At 51.9% G+C, this 17,175-nt stretch overlaps 1 protein-coding gene across 2 annotated transcripts; it reads left to right on the top strand.

The window, feature by feature from the left end:
• Positions 1–230: 230 nt before the first annotated feature.
• LOC119301713 (bHLH transcription factor RHL1-like) lies at positions 231–3,683 on the top strand. 2 transcript variants are annotated; one of them, XM_037578697.1, is made up of 7 exons: positions 231–869; positions 1,000–1,074; positions 1,192–1,371; positions 1,737–1,802; positions 2,399–2,464; positions 2,582–2,650; positions 2,948–3,683. In XM_037578697.1, exons 1-7 carry the CDS (start codon positions 342–344, stop codon positions 3,338–3,340), a joined length of 1,377 nt encoding a protein of 458 aa, XP_037434594.1. In that variant the 5' UTR covers positions 231–341; the 3' UTR covers positions 3,341–3,683. The 2 variants fall into 2 exon arrangements, with proteins under 2 accessions (XP_037434594.1, XP_037434595.1); XM_037578698.1 differs by having other exon boundaries at positions 1,195–1,371.
• Positions 3,684–17,175: the final 13,492 nt, after the last annotated feature.

Raw genomic sequence — 17,175 nt, forward strand, 5'->3', positions numbered from 1 at the left:
GTAACCAAGCACCCTCTATCATCCAAACCCTCATCCGTTTCTACTTTCACCCCAACTCGATTACCGAGGGCTAATCGGCCGCTAATCCATTCGGCAATCACTCGCACAACCAGCCAACAAACGCTTTGATTAGTGATAGCCATTGTCGCCGCCGCGCGCACAGAAGCGGCTGACCCCGTCCCGTTTATAAATAGCCGACGACACCAACTCCGTGCAGCCTAGCTCGCTCCCCCACCTTCCTCTCGAGTCTCCATCCATCTTCAGCGGGCTTCGGTTTTATCCTAACCCTAACCTACCCCCGCCTCTCGCGGTCACGCCCTGTAAGCTCTAGCCTGCGCGCGATGCAGCCGACGGCCCGGGAAATGCAAGCCATGGCCGCCGCCGGCCAGATCTCCCTCGACGACCTGCGCGGCGGCCACGCGGGGGGCAACAATGGTGGCGCCGGCGGCGTGCACGACGACTTCCTCGACCAGATGTTCGGCAGCCTGCCGCCCTCCGCCTGGCACGACCTTGCCGCCGGGGCCAAGCCCGAGGACGGAGGGCAGGGCGAGGGGATGCAGCAGCAGCAACAGCAGCAGCTGTTTGGGGGCCCTTACGACGACTCGGTGATGCTGGCGTCGCGGCTCCGGCAGCACCAGATTAGCGGCGGCCCTGGCGGCGCCGCCGCCTCCGCGAAGCAGATGGTGCTGCAGCAGCTCGCCGATCTGAGGCAGGGCCACCACAGCAACATGCTCCTCCAGGGCATGGGCCGCTCGCCGTCCATCGGCGGCGGCGGCGGGGAGGGCGGCCTGCTGCTCCCACTCACCCTCGGCAACGGCGGATCGGGCGGCGACGTGCAGGCCCTCCTGAAAGCCGCCGCCAATTCCGCCGTACTGATAATCCATCTCCTTTTCTCGAATTACTCCACTTGCAGCCCTTTTTCTCCTCCCCGACCTTGACGAATCGAGAACCTTTTTCCTTTGCAAAAAAGTTAACGTTTTTATTCGCTGCTGGTTTCAGGGAGGGGACGCCGGCGTCTTCGGCGGCTTCATCGGATCGCTCCAGCAGCAGCAACATTTCCAGCCGCATCCACAGGTTTGCCGTTTGCAACACAACACATAGCTTTGCTTGTAAGATCTAACCTACCTATCGCGATGCCGCCGGCGCCGGCCCACCTTCTTTCCCCCTCCCTGACCGGCTTGCTTCTCGCAGCAGCAAACGGCGCCCATGCCGAGCCAGACCTTTGGCAGAGCAGGAGGTGCTCCCGGCGGCGGGGCGCAACCACAACAACAAGCCGGGGGAGGAGGAGGCGGCGGCCCGCCGGCGCCGCCGAGGCAGCGGGTGCGAGCGCGGCGAGGCCAGGCCACCGACCCACACAGCATCGCGGAGCGAGTAAGTTATCCGGCGACGCTAGCTGCTACTACCAGTGTAGTGTTACTGGCTATTTTGGCCGGCAATTAGGCTCATGGAGAATAAAACCAAGGGGAGCAGTTAGCAGTAATGTAATCTAATCAGTTCCCGTGTTTTGTTATTGTTTCCTCGGTTTGGATCGTTGTGGCTTCCGCTAACTACCATTATTCCTTTGTCCTTTTGGATGTCCCGCTACTCGGCTACTGTTCTTGTTCTTCTATACTCCTGTGCAGTTTACTCACATGGCTCCACGGACATCTTCTTCGTCTCTACACTAGTTAATGTTAGATCGATTTCTCCTAGTGAATGTGAACTAATCGTTGTGGCTGGTCGTCGATGTTTCGCAGCTTCGCCGGGAGAGGATCGCCGAGAGGATGAAGGCCCTGCAAGAGCTGGTGCCCAACGCCAACAAGGTGAGCAAAGATATGAGCTCCAGAACGACGATTGTCCATAGATTGTGCTTGTAGTTGTAGCGAAGCTAGCTTAATTTGATTCTTCGAGCCAGCTAGATCCAAGCGGTCGAAGACGAGAGCTTCATCACTAGGGTTTTGGTTGGGAAGCTGCTGCTTTATAATTGCATAGATCAATCAGTTCAATGCCGGCCGGGGATGGATTAAAATAGGGGCTTCAACAGTAGCCGATGGAACAAAAAAGTTGGAGCCATCAGGTTGAGATTTCATCGAGTTTGCTTTGCAGAGCGCGCGTGCGGGGCACATTTACCCGCACGTTGGCCTACTAGACCACCGCCGTGCTCCCTCGGCAACCGCGCGTGCTCCATGCTGGGGTCTGCCGGCCAAGGCTTTCCCGGGCCTCCCCTAGAATCCCTGCCGTCTTGCTCGGGTCTCGTCGCGTCGCTCGCCGGCCGGCGCCGGTTCCGAGAGCCTTGACTTGACGGCGCTTTTCTCTCGAGCTTGCTGCGTGCCCGTTTCCATGGTTACCTTTCGCTGTTGTTGCTCTCAATCTCAATCTCCGTGCATGATATGCGTGCGCGTTTCTGGTGTGGCCACAGACGGACAAGGCGTCGATGCTGGACGAGATCATCGACTACGTCAAGTTCCTGCAGCTCCAAGTCAAGGCAAGCTATGCTATGCATGATGGATTAATTTCCACAATCTACTTTGTGTTGCGTCATGAAATGTCGATCCTATGTATATGTGCATGATTACTGACGTCTATGCCAACATACACGCAGGTGCTGAGCATGAGCCGGCTGGGTGGCGCCGCTGCCGTCGCGCCGCTCGTGGCCGACATGTCCTCGGAGGTAGCCCTCGCTCGCCACTCGCACTCTCTCCCATATAACCAGCGCAGTACGAGCGCCCTCTTCCTCTTCGCCTCGATCGCTTTCACTCTCTCGCTCACTCTCTCTCCATCTTTTCCGCGCTCGAAAGAATCACCAGGATGTGACCAAACTTTTTAGCGGCACGGCCGATAGCCACTGCCATGCCACAGTGGCTCGCGTGCCGCCGCGCGAAATGACGCGGCTGCCCCGTGTACCGGCCGTCGTACGTCGTACCACTGTACTGATACGGACCATCTGCGTGTGTGCTTGTGCTTGCAGGGGCGAGGCGGCGCGGCCGCCGGAGCGGCGGACGGGAGCGACGGCCTGACGGTGACGGAGCAGCAGGTGGCCAAGCTGATGGAGGAGGACATGGGCGCCGCCATGCAGTACCTGCAGGGGAAGGGCCTCTGCCTCATGCCGGTTTCCCTCGCCTCCGCCATCTCCTCCGCCACGTGCCAGCTCCGCCCCCCGGCCGCCGCGGCCGGTGGCCCCTTCACCGCCGCGCAACACATGAGCGCCGCCATGCGCATGGGCGTCGGCGACGGCGGCGTCCCGGCGTCGCCGAGCATGTCCGTGCTCACGGCGCAGTCGGCGATGGCCAACGGCGGAGCCTGCGCCAACGACGGCGAGGGGTCGCATCCCAAGGACACCGCGTCAGTCTCCAAGCCGTGAGCCAAGCCCGCGACGGCCGCCGCGCCGCACCACATACGAACGGCGGACGAAACCCTCGACGTCATCATGCATGACCCGGTCACCGCTCGCTTCCACGGTCGCATTTCCGCAGACCCGTGGGCTCCGTAGTGGGCCCAGCAGCTCCCACCAGGCCGCAGGCCCGGACCCCACTCCAGCGGCTGCAGCCCACGGGCACCCCTTTTCTTCTTTTCCTTTTCTTTTTCCCCTAATGTTGCCATTATTTTCTTTCCTCCCCTTTTCTCCACATTACTACTAGTTTTATCATAGCATCATGTTTGTTATTTAACCTAAGTATATATATCGATCAGGGACTGGTACTTCTGGTTTGGGCCAGCTTTGGCCTCTCTTTCCCCTCCATCTGCATCAGCTTTTCTCCCGCTCCTCATCTTTTTCCCGCCTTTGCCCGGCCCAACCTTTTCGTTTATTTTACACGCGCAAGTTTGTCCTTTGCGGTTGGATGCGGAATTTGGTCGCCCCGCTTTACTCACTAACCCACTTTATCTGGGTTGTTATTCCTCTCTTTGTGATATGTTTTCCGTTTTTATATCGTGTGGATGATGCTTGGAATCTTAGGTTGCTCGTTGTTATCTTGGCAGCTCATGGATTAACATGCATGCGGTTTCCTCCTCGTTTATATTCTACTAATCATGGTAGTAGCTTTGGTTAGTTGAGTGAAAGGGACGCGATTAGCCAACAGGAAAGGGGATATGCTATGATGGGTCTTTCTCCGTGGGGTGACTTGGGACTCAACCGGTCGGCGTTTGGACTTGGGAGAAGCAACGGTCTCGTCCCTCTTTCGTGCAAATTAAGCCAGCATTGTGTGCTGCCACCTGGACGTGTAATCCTTTGCAGGAGGAAGAGAGAAGTGAAGAAAAGGCCAAGGGGGTGAGAGAGGACTTGATATTCAGTCAAGCTTTATTTTCACCTCAGGAGGCGTAAGATCAGGAGGATTCGATATGATGCAATTTTTTTGTGGAAAGTGCAGATCAGGCGCATCTAGACGAAGATCGATGGTCTTTTTGAGTGTGGGGGGTACTAATGGTCCAAAGTCCTTTTTACTAGTAGTAAGCTTTTCTCGTGTAGATATAATTGTTTTATGCCTTCTCAGGATAGTTTTTTCCCAGTAGAGGTCTTGCGATATTTTTTTTGCGGGGGAGGGGGGTTGTTCTTGCGATAATTGATAGAAAAGCATGGAAAAACAAGATAATTACAAAAAAAATCAAAAAAATACTAACCTATTCATTTTCAATCTTGACAACACAACGAACACCAGAAATAATAAAAATTACATCCAGGTCCATAGACCATCTAGCGACGACTACAAACACTGAAGAGAGCCGAAGGCGCGCCGCCGTCATCGCCCCCTCGCGGGAGCTGGACAAAACTTGCTGTAGTAGACAGTCGGAAAGTCATGGTGCTAAGATCCCATATGACCAACGCAGCAGAACAACAACCGCCGCCGATGAAGAGTATAGCGTAGATCGGAAATATCCAACCTAAAAAAACATAAACGTAAATGAACTATGACCAGATCCGAGCAAATCCATCAACGATAGATCCGTCGAAGACACACCTCCACACGCCCATCGATGATGCTAGACACACCACCGGAAACAGGGGCTAGGTGGGGAGAAACTTATTCCATCTTTAAGAGAGCCGCCGCCGTCTCGTCTTTCCGAGCAGGACACAAACACTAACAAAAGTTGAAGAAACATCTAAAAACAAAGCCCTCCCGCCGGCAAGGGTCGGGATCCACCGCGCTGCTATGGCCCTAAGGCCACCGGAGACGAGGACCCTAAGTTTTCTTGGGAAGGAGGCTAACATATCGTCGACTAGATAATTACATAATTGTTGAACACAACAAAATGCAAAAGATAGGTTCCTACAAGATGGCGGGGAGGAGATTTTTTGGGTGCTCGATCCGGCTAGGATATAAGTAGGGTTTCAGCCCTTGCAGGGACAATGTTTGGAAGGACGGCGACGCTTCTTCTTCGAGTCAGTTTTCCGGGCTCTGATCCTTCTCAAGTTCATTCGTCGAGGCAGATTAGACAGAGCTCCGGCGTAGATTCCTGCCAGCTCCTCGAGGCAGCGAGGTTAGAGTTTCTCGTCATGCATACGCAACGGCAATATTTGGTGTCAGGATTTTCAGATCGATTCAAGAATTCAACGCCGACGACTGCGGCTCCGGGGCATTGGTCCTTAGGGGCACGCACACGAAGACTTTCCGGCTGTCATCAACAAGGTCAGTCTGGCTCCGGTATGGGAGCGACGTGTTGGTTGCTCGTTCTGGCAACGGCAATGGTTGTTCGGTGGTTCATGGACCTCAATGCAATTTTGATTATGTTTGAGGTGTTTTATACTTCCGGTGAATCTTTATAATAGATCAGATCCTTTTCGCAAAAAAATAGAATGGGTTCTATAATTGTTTTTGTGAGGATTTATAATTACAGGTATATCAAAATAAATATACTTTGTTGGGCGTGTAGAAACCTCATGCACGTCTTTATCTTGAAATCTACTCTTATAAAACAATCTTTTGGGTTTTATAATTAGCATATTTTTAATTTGTTTTTTTCTTGACATTGTTTGTTCTAAGGTTGCTTACCACATACACCATGTGGTTTTTCATTTTGGGTTTTATAGTTACTATATTTCAGCATAAGTTAATTGTGAAAGATATAGTAGTATTTAGTAACCTTGTCGATGTCCAAACCGATGACTCTTTTGAACGCCGGAGAGAGTAATGTTGTGTATGTATAAATGTTGTTCATAGCATGTCTGTATTGATTTTTTATGTGCAAGCACTGTTGTTGTTGATATGTGATAATAAATATGTTGATTCCTACACATATACAAACTTCTATCATCATATTTACCATAGAAAGATTTAATTTTTGTGAAAAGGCCGAAGGCCATATGTTTAGTCGACCAACCCTCAGATGAGGCCACCCTTACAGAGAATGAAAGTATGCACTGATCATTGGAAAAAAATCAACGCCGTCTTGGTGTTGCACTCACTGGCGATGCGCCATGAGCGAGGTTTGATTCCACCTTTGTAACACCATCGAAGCCGGGGCAACGTTGTTGAAGCAACGGCCTGTAAGTCGCCGGTCTGACTCGAACGATGCAGATGACACCGTAGCGGTAGATGGAGAAGGGACATGCGGCCTCTTCGAGATAAAACGGGAGAGTGATGGTGACTAGGGTTTCTGGAGAAGGAAGCGGCTCGGAAAAAGAGCAAGACGGATAAATTAGCCATAAATTTTCTTAGAAAAAAATAAACATATGAACATAGTTAGCGTCTCATTTTACCGCATGTGCGTGTGTGGGAGTCCCATATATAGCTAATGTGAAACCAACGAGCATATTCTTATGATGAAAATGTGCATTTCCCGGCAAAAGAAAAATGGCGGTGTGCATTTAGTGGGTTCCAAATGTTCCACCGCCATGATGTGAAAAAACATAACATGATTAGCGTCTCCTTATACCGCATGCGCCTATGTGGGAGCCCCATAGGCTAATGTGAAACCAATGACCCCGCAGATCGACAATGTGCGTTTAGTGGGTTCCAAATGTTCCGTCGCCATGATCCTTCGATCGATTGAAACTCAAACCGGAGGCGACTTCGCTTCGTTCGGCCGCTGCATGATTGATTTGTTTAGAATTTGTTGGATCGCACGCTTACCCCGTTGACCTCTCCTCGCAAAATATCTTCCACGCGCGTTGACTCTGGAGCCAGCCGAGACAGCCAACGTGTGCGCACCACGGCCGCTTTGCCTGGTTGACGTGACGTGCGTCCTCCGGCCTTTCCACGTTGAATTTTGCAGGACGAGGCACTAGCAGAAAACCAGGCGGCCACCCAAAAGCTACCGACCGGGTCGCCTGTGTCGTCTACCGGCGGCTGCCAAGTCAACCGCATGCAAGATACAGAGTACGTCGTCGAGATCCCCAAGGGAAAAGAAAAATCGGTGCGCACTTCGTAGTTTAGCACTGTTTGGAAGGAACCTCTGAAATTCTCTGAACCGTCTCTGAATTTTTAGGTGCACTCTTACACCGTCGCTGAATTTTTAGGTAGGCGTGGCTGGCTGAAGGCTGAAGCTGACAGGCAGATGCAGGCACGCTGCACGAATCTAGCGAGCCTGGTGCTGGTGGTGTGGGCCCGTTGACCACGGAACCATTAGCATGACAGCGCGCGTATCCGCGGAGGATCACCGCCCAAGACTGCCGTCTCAAAGGCGGCAATCATCACGCTCTGGGGTGCGGGGAAAGCCAGTTTGCTAGTGGGGGTTGAGTAACTTGTACCCTGCTGTCCTCTGCACTGCATGCGCCCCGTCAACATGCTTACAGCTTAATCGCGACAGTGACGTCGGGTTAATTAGCTCTGACGCGTGGAGGTTAGATGATTTGCTGATCGACGGCATTCGACAACGCCACTGAGTATTGATTAGTGCGGAGACTAACTGACATTGCTTGATCACAAATACTTAGGTGAGCAAAAATTGGAGCTATGGGGTGCTGGACGAAAAGGCGATCTATAATTTTTTCTTTTCAACATGATTCTTTTCGATCCGGTAAAAATGGATCGAGGATAATGCGCTGCGGCATCGGCAAGTTAGAGTGATTAAATAACAACCGAACTCAAAACTAAGTTCTCCTACAATACACTACGGTACAAAATTGAACAATCAATGAGTGGAATGTCAAACCATTCTTCCTTTGAACCGACCAGAGGCCTATAAGGGCATCTCCAGCCGCGTTCCCAAGAAGACCCTTCGAGGCATTTTTTGTCCGCCGGCGTAAAAAAATCAGCCCAGTCACGCCTTTAAGAGCCCAGTTTTCGCCGGCTCGGATCGAAATTGGCGCCGGCGTACCCAACCCGAACCCGGCGCGCTGGGGGTCACTCGGGGGCGCCGGGCGAATCTTTTTGGCGCGAAGAGCCGCGGGCCTGCCGCGTCAGCGACTCTACTCTCTTCTCGCCCCTTCGTCGTCCTCATCGCCTCGTTTCCCGCGGCGAATCAATGCCAAAGCTGCCACGCGCTGCCGCGCCGGTCGGCCTCCATTGATGCCTCACGGGCGGCGCAGTGAAGGCTGGGCGACGCGTCCCTCGGCCGCCACGCAATCACGCCACGCGTAACGCGCCGGTCAAGCTTACCACGCGGCGTCTCCGTCTATAAAAGCCGACTGCAAGCGCGCCGGAGAGACTCACCCCGATCATCCACCGACGACGCGCTCATTTCTTCCCCTTTGCTCGTCTCGCCGTCACCAGTTGAGAAAGCATGGCCGAGCGTTTCCCAGACGACGGCGCGGCGGCGAACGGATTCGGGCGCCGTCATCTGCACAAGGACGAGGCTCGCCTCCTTTTCGAGACCGAGTACCCGGTCCCGCCGGACATGCGGGTGCCCGGGGCGTGGAGGATCAGCGCCGGCGGCGTGCCGGTGCCCCCGGTACCCACCGGCGCGGCGCGGCGTGCGGAGATTGCACGCATCCGCTCGTCCTTGCCGCGTGCGGCGAGGGAGGGGCCACGGTACGTCCCCGACAGCCCAATCTGAGAGCCGTACTTCCGCCGCCGGCACGACGAGCAGCTCGAGGCCACCAACGGCGTCGTGCCCTCCGGCAGGTTCAACGCCGCCGGCCGGCGTCGGTGGTGGGGCGTGCCCGGGCGCACGTTGGAGTCCGTCCTCGAGTACATCGAGGGCGGCAACACGCCGTGCCTCGAGTACCCTGCTCCCCCGTCCTTCTCACGCCGCCGCCTGGGAAGCTCCTGGACGCCGAGGCGCATGGAGACCGGGGTGTCCTCCTCCTCGTCCGGCGGCTCTCCCTGCCTCCACCTCCGCCCGTCAAGCCGGAGCCCCAGGACACGCCTGTCAGCGCGCGTACCCGCAGCTCCGGCGCCCTCGTCGAGCCCAAGGTGGAGTCCAGCCTCCCCCCCCCGGAGTACGAGGAGATAGCCCGGCGCGGCTTCTCCGACGAGGACGCCATGCAGTGGTCGCGTGACGACTACCTGCGCGAGGAGATGATCCGGCAGCGCCGGGCATGGAGGAGATCGCCGTCCGCAAACGTGGGCGCGAGGACGAGGACGGTGTCGTCGTCCTCGATAGCGACGACGACGACGCCCCCGGACCGTCCAACCCGCCGCGCCAACCGGGGGAGGGATGCAGCAGGGACGGCAGAGGCGTAGGCGGGGGCGACGACGACGACGACGACGACGGCGGTGACTACACGCGATTCTACAGCCTCCTCGGCATGTAGAACCGCGTGGGCGGGCGGCGAGGCGGGCGGCGAGAGAGACGGCGGGGGTAGCCCGCAATAGTTTTTTTTATAAAATATGTTTAAATTTGAACGAACTCACCCGTGTTTGCGTTGTGTTTGCGCCGAATTTGAACATTTTAAAAATCCATGGAGGGCCGCGACTGGGTGCATCACGCCCCGGTATGCGGTTTAGCGCCGGTGCGCCTTCAGAGAGCGATTTTTTATCCCTCTTAAGAGGCCAACGGCTGGAGATACCCTAACACAACGACATATCGATCACCAACGCAGTGGTAGAGGATACCACGGATCCCTGGAGTGTCAACCAAAGTCAACCCCGTCCGGTAGTGCGCATGCATTCGTTTGTCTAATCACCTAATCAATCGCCATTAACAAGTAGCAGCAGCAGAGCTAAAAACTTTTGGTGCCGCTGCTGATGGGGGGAGTCGTGATGGCCTAATAATGGAGTGCGGGGGCAGCTTTGGACGTCGCTGGCCGTGGAAGCTTTTGGGCGAGACGATGATGGCGACGGCGACGGCGACGAGGATGCGTGGCAGCCCCGGGCAGCTCATTTCGCCCTTTGAATAATCTCTGCCACGAACGTTTTGCGCCTCTTTGAATTTGTTACTAGTATTATTATTTTCCGCTCATTGGCCAGTAGTACGCTCACTAGTGCCAAGCTTTCCCTCTTCTTCCCGCGTGATCTGCAGCGGCATCCGCATGCCAGCGTCTGGACCACGAGTGCGCGTGCCGGGAGGGTTGGTGAAGGGTGGTGGTCTGGTCGCCCAGGATGTCGTTTCACACCGCTCTTCTCTTGAGGATCGTGATGTCATTCTAAGCTCTGCTCGCCATCATGGTGTCAGTTAGTATTATTTTACTACTATGCAAACCAAGGTCAATTTTGACATGTTTTGTGCTGTCCAAGTCTTTGCCAGCTAGCTGGTTTGATTAACTATGATTGGAGTTTGATTAGTAAGCATGCTAGTGAAGTCAGCCAAACTAGCTAGTAAATCAACGGCTAGTTACTTGCAACTGCAGATGGCACAGATAGAGTAGTCTTTGCCTCGTTGCTAGTATATCAATCGCAAGCAGCTTTGCTAGCTGCCTAGCTAGTACTCCGGCTGAGCTACTTGCACTACTGTGGTTACTAGTTATTAAGCCAACTCCCGCGCGGCCCTATCCTGTCCGCCCTCGTCCGTTTGGAGTAAAACGGACAAACGAAACGGCCCAGCGCACGGGCGTAAACGGACTTTTCTCCGCTTTGTGTTCGCTTTCAACCCATCCCCGGCCCAAGTTTGCGCCGGTTTTGGGGTGAAACGGATAATGTGCGGACGGGCGGGACGCGCGCGCTTGTCCTCCCCTGGCCCGCCTGTCGGTGGAAGAAACCAAAACCCACCCACGCCCATTTGCCGCCATTTCCCCCAAAACCTTCCACGTCCCTCCCGCCGCCCCTCTCTCTCCCGGCCAAGGCCGACGCCCCGCCGAGTTCCGGCGGCCTGTCCGTCGACCCGCCCACAAAGGTGAAGAAGAAGGCGCCAAGGAAGCCGCGGTCGGAATGCACGCCGGAGGAGATCGCCAAGTTGGACGCGGAATCGGCAAAGAGGAGGGAACGGAGAGCGGCCGTCAAGGTCAATGCCGCCGCTGCCAAGTTCGCCGCCCAACGCGAGGAGCTGGAGGCCGCGCGGCGCAAGGCCGCTGCCGAGGAGAAGGAGGACCTCCTCAACAAAACGCACGCCATCCTCATGCTTGGCGGCATGGGCCGTCCGACCGGGTTCCCTGCAGCGGCCGTCGGCCCGGCGAGCACAGGCTCGTCGGTCGCCCGACCTACGCACTGCCAGTCGCCGACGTCGCGCGTCGCGCCCATCTCCCCCGGCTTTCCTCCGCTAAGGCACGACGGTCAGACCCGTTTCTCTGCGTCGCCGGACGTGGGCTTGTTCGCGCCGTCCACACCGCGCCCCGCGACCGTCATCGACCTCAACGTCACGCCTGGGTCTAGCAGCGGCGGGCGGCCATCCGTCGAGATGCTAAGAAAGCAGGCACGGGCACCGTTCACGGGCACCATGCCGGCCCCCCGCGTCTTGTTTGACGGAATGCCAACCCCCACGCCAAGGTCGACGACCCCTTCTACAGCTAGTACATGAAGGACGTGATCTTCGAGAGTGGGCATGGCCGTGCCTACGACCCCGAGGAGACCCAAAGTCAGGATGGCCGCGCTGAGTACGTGCCCGATGAAGAGGCCGACGACCGTGCTGACTACGACCATGGTGACTCGTGGCATGAAGACGATGACATCTATGTCGAAGGTGATGAAGAAGAAGGCAATGACATTGATATTAGTGGCGAGCCATTGTTCATCGACGAGCTTGTTGGGGAACGTAGTAATTTCAAGAAAATTCCTACGCACACGCAAGATCATGGTGATTCATAGCAACGGGAGGGGAGAGTGTGATCTACGTACCCTTGTAGATCGACAGCGGAAGCGTTAGCACAACGCGGTTGATGTAGTCGTACGTCTTCACGGCCCGACCGATCAAGCACCGAAACTACGTCACCTCCGAGTTCTAGCACACGTTCAGCTCGATGACGATCCCCGGACTCCGATCCAGCAAAGTGTCGGGGAAGAGTTCCGTCAGCACGACGGCGTGGTGACGATCTTGATGTACTATCGTCGCAGGGCTTCGCCTAAGCACCGCTACAATATTATCGAGGATTATGGTGGAAGGGGGCACCGCACACGGCTAAGAATATGATCACGTGGATCAACTTGTGTGTCTAGGGGTGCCCCCTGCCTCCGTATATAAAGGATTAAGGGGGGGGGTGCGGCCGTCCAGGAGGAGGGCGCGCCAGGAGGAGTCCTACTCCCACCGGGAGTAGGATTCCCCCCCTTTCCTAGTTGGAATAGGATTCGGGAGGGGGAAAGAGGAGAGAGAGAAGGAAGGGGGGCGCCGCCCTCCTCTCCTTGTCCTATTCGGATTAGGGGGGAGGGGCGCGCGGCCCAGCCCTGGCCACCTCTCCTCTCTTCCACTAAAGCCCACTAAGGCCCATATACCTCCCGGGGGGTTCCGATAACCTCCCGGTACTCCGGTAAAATCCCGATTTCACTCGGAACACTTTCGATATCCAAATATAGGCTTCTAATATATCAATCTTTATGTCTTGACCATTTCGAGACTCCTCGTCATGTCCGTGATCACATCCGGGACTCCGAACAAACTTCGGTACATCAAAATGCATAAACTCATAATATAACTGTTATCAAAACCTTAAGCGTGCGGACCCTACGGGTTCGAGAACAATGTAGACATGACCGAGACACGTCTCCGATCAATAACCAATAGCGGAACCTGGATGCTCATATTTGCTCCCACATATTCTACGAAGATCTTTATCGGTCAGACCGCATAACAACATACGTTGTTCCCTTTGTCATCGGTATGTTACTTGCCCGAGATTCGATCGTCGGTATCTCAATACCTAGTTCAATCTCGTTACCGGCAAGTCTCTTTACTCGTTTCGTAATACATCATCTCGCAACTAACTCATTAGTTGCATGCTTGCAAGGCTTATGTGATGTGCATTACCGAGAGGGCCCAGAGATACCTCTCCGACAATCGGAGTGACAAATCCTAATCTCGAAATACGCCAACCCAACATGTACCTTTGGAGACACCTATAGAGCTCCTTTATAATCACCCAGTTACGTTGTGACGTTTGGTAGCACACAAAGTGTTCCTCCGGTAAATGGGAGTTGCATAATCTCATAGTCATAGGAACATATATAAGTCATGAAGAAAGCAATGGCAACATACTAAACGATCGGGTGCTAAGCTAATGGAATGGGTCATGTCAATCACATCATTCTCCTAATGATGTGACCCCATTAATCAAATGACAACACATGTCTGTGGTTAGGAAACATAACCATCTTTGATTAACGAGCTAGTCAAGTAGAGGCATACTAGTGACGTTTGGTTTGTCTATGTATTCACACAAGTATTATGTTTCCGGATAATACAATTCTAGCATGAATAATAAACATTTATCATGATATAAGGAAATAAAATAATAACATTATTATTGCCTCTAGGGCATATTTCCTTAAGTCTCCCACTTGCACTAGAGTCAATAATCTAGATTATACAGTAATGATTCTAACACCCATGGAGCTTTGGTGCTGATCATGTTTTGCTCGTGGAAGAGGCTTAGTCAACGGGTCTGCTATGTTCAGATCCGTATGTATCTTGCAAATCTCTATGTCTCCCACCTGGACTAGATCCCGGATGGAATTGAAGCGTCTCTTGATGTGCTTGGTTCTCTTGTGAAATCTGGATTCCTTTGCCAAGGCAATTGCACCAGTATTGTCACAAAAGATTTTCATTGGACCCGATGCACTAGGTATGACACCTAGATCGGATATGAACTCCTTCATCTAGACTCCTTCGTTTGCTGCTTCCGAAGAAGCTATGTACTCCGCTTCACATGTAGATCCCGCCACAACGCTTTGTTTAGAACTGCACCAACTGACAGCTCCACTGTTTAATGTAAACACGTATCTGGTTTGCGATTTAGAATCGTCCGGATCAGTGTCAAAGCTTGCATCAACGTAACCATTTACGATGAGCTCTTTGTCACCTCCATATATGAGAAACATATCCTTAGTCCTTTTCAGGTATTTCAGGATGTTCTTGACCGCTGTCCAGTGATCCACTCCTGGATTACTTTGGTACCTCCCCGCTAGACTTATAGCAAGACACACATCAGGTCTGGTACACAGCATTGCATACATGATAGAGCCTATGGCTGAAGCATAGGGAACATCTTTCATTTTCTCTCTATCTTCTGCATTGTTCGGGGATTGAATCTTACTCAATTTCACACCTTGTAACACAGGCAAGAATCCTTTCTTTGCTTGATCCATTTTGAACTTCTTCAAAACTTTGTCAAGGTATGTGCTTTGTGAAAGTCCAATTAAGCGTCTTGATCTATCTCTATAGATCTTAATGCCCAATATGTAAGCAGCTTCACCGAGGTCTTTCATTGAAAAACTCTTATTCAAGTATCCTTTTATGCTATCCAGAAATTCTATATCATTTCCGATTAGCAATATGTCATCTACATATAATATCAGAAATGCTACAGAGCTCCCACTCACCTTCTTGTAAATACAGGCTTCTCCAAAAGTCTGTACAAAACCAAATGCTTTGATCACACTATCAAAGCGTTTATTCCAACTCCAAGAGGCTTGCACCAGTCCATAAATGGATCGCTGGAGCTTGCACACTTTGTTAGCTCCCTTTGGATTGACAAAACCTTCCGGCTGCATCATATACAACTCTTCTTGCAGAAATCCATTCAGGAATGCAGTTTTGACATCCATTTGCCAAATTTCATAATCATAAAATGCGGCAATTGCTAACATGATTCGGACAGACTTAAGCATCGCTACGGGTGAGAAGGTCTCATCGTAGTCGATCCCTTGAACTTGCCGAAAACCTTTTGCGACAAGTCGAGCTTTGTAGACAGTAACATTACCATCAGCGTTAGTCTTCTTCTTGAAGACCCATTTATTCTCAATTGCTTGCCTATCATTGGGCAAGTCAACCAAAGTCCATACTTTGTTCTCATACATGGATCCCATCTCAGATTTCATGGCTTCAAGCCATTTTGCGGAATCTGGGCTCACCATCGCTTCTTCATAGTTTGTAAGTTCATCATGATCTAGTAGCATGACTTCCAGAACAGGATTACCGTACCACTCTGGCGCGGATCTTACTCTGGTTGATCTACGAGGTTCAGTAGTATCTTGTTCTGAAGTTTCATGATCATTATCATTAGCTTCCTCACTAATTGGTGTAGGTGTCACAGAAATAGGTTTCTGTGATGTACTACTTTCCAATAAGGGAGCAGGTACAGTTACCTCGTCAAGTTCTACTTTCCTCCCACTCACCTCTTTCGAGAGAAACTCCTTCTCTAGAAAGTTTCCGAATTTAGAAACAAAAGTCTTGCCTTCGGATCTGTGATAGAAGGTGTATCCAATAGTTTCCTTTGGATATCCTATGAAGATACATTTCTTCGATTTGGGTTCGAGCTTATCAGGTTGAAGTTTTTTCACATAAGCATCGCAGCCCCAAACTTTCAGAAATGACAACTTTGGTTTCTTGCCAAACCACAGTTCATATGGCGTCGTCTCAACGAATTTTGATGGTGCCCTATTTAACGTGAATGCGGCCGTCTCTAGAGCATATCCCCAAAACGATAGCGGTAAATCAGTAAGAGACATCATAGATCGCACCATATCTAGTAAAGTACGATTACGACGTTTGGACCCACCATTATGCTGTGGTGTTCCGGGTGGCGTGAGTTGCGAAACTATTCCACATTGTTTTAAATGTACACCAAACTCGTAACTCAAATATTCTCCTCCACGATCAGATCGTAGGAATTTTATTTTCTTGTTACGATGATTTTCAACTTCACTCTGAAATTCTTTGAACTTTTCAAATGTTTCAGATTTATATTTCATTAAGTAGATATACCCATATCTGCTTAAGTCATCTGTGAAGGTGAGAAAATAACGATATCCGCCACGAGCCTCAACATTCATCGGACCACATACATCTGTATGTATGATTTCCAATAAATCTGTTGCTCTCTCCATAGTACCGGAGAACGGTGTTTTTGTCATCTTACCCATAAGGCATGGTTCGCAAGTACCAAGTGATTCATAATCAAGTGGTTCCAAAAGCCCATCAGTATGGAGTTTCTTCATGCACTTTATACCGATATGACCCAAACGGCAGTGCCACAAATAAGTTGCACTATCATTATCAACTCTGCATCTTTTGGTTTCAACACTATGAATATGTGTGTCACTACTATCGAGATTTAATAAAAATAGACCACTCTTTAAGGGTGCATGACCATAAAAGATATTACTCATGTAAATAGAACAACCATTATTCTCTGATTTAAATGAATAACCGTCTCGCATCAAACAAGATCCAGATATAATGTTCATGCTTAACGCTGGCACCAAATAACAATTATTAGGTCTAATACTAATCCCGAAGGTAGATGTAGAGGTAGCGTGCCGACTGCGATCACATCGACTTTGGAACCAATTCCCACGTGCATCGTCACCTCGTCCTTAGCCAATCTTCGCTTAATCCGTAGTCCCTGTTTCGAGTTGCAAATATTAGCAACAGAACCAGTATCAAATACCCAGGTGCTACTGCGAGCATTAGTAAGGTACACATCAATAACATGTATATCACATATACCTTTGTTCACCTTGCCATCCTTCTTATCCGCCAAATACTTGGGGCAGTTCCGCTTCCAGTGACCAGTCTGCTTGCAGTAGAAGCACTCAGTTTCAGGCTTAGGTCCAGGTTTGGGTTTCTTCTCTTGAGTAGCAACTTGCTTGCTGTTCTTTTTGAAGTTCCCCTTCTTCTTCCCTTTGCCCTTTTTCTTGAAACTAGTGGTCTTGTTGACCATCAACACTTGATGCTCCTTCTTGATTTCTACCTCCGCAGCTTTCAGCATTGCGAAGAGCTCGGGAATAGTCTTAT

This window comes from Triticum dicoccoides, chromosome 5A (genome assembly GCF_002162155.2).
Source record: "Triticum dicoccoides isolate Atlit2015 ecotype Zavitan chromosome 5A, WEW_v2.0, whole genome shotgun sequence".
In the NCBI taxonomy this organism is placed as follows: Eukaryota; Viridiplantae; Streptophyta; class Magnoliopsida; order Poales; family Poaceae; genus Triticum; species Triticum dicoccoides.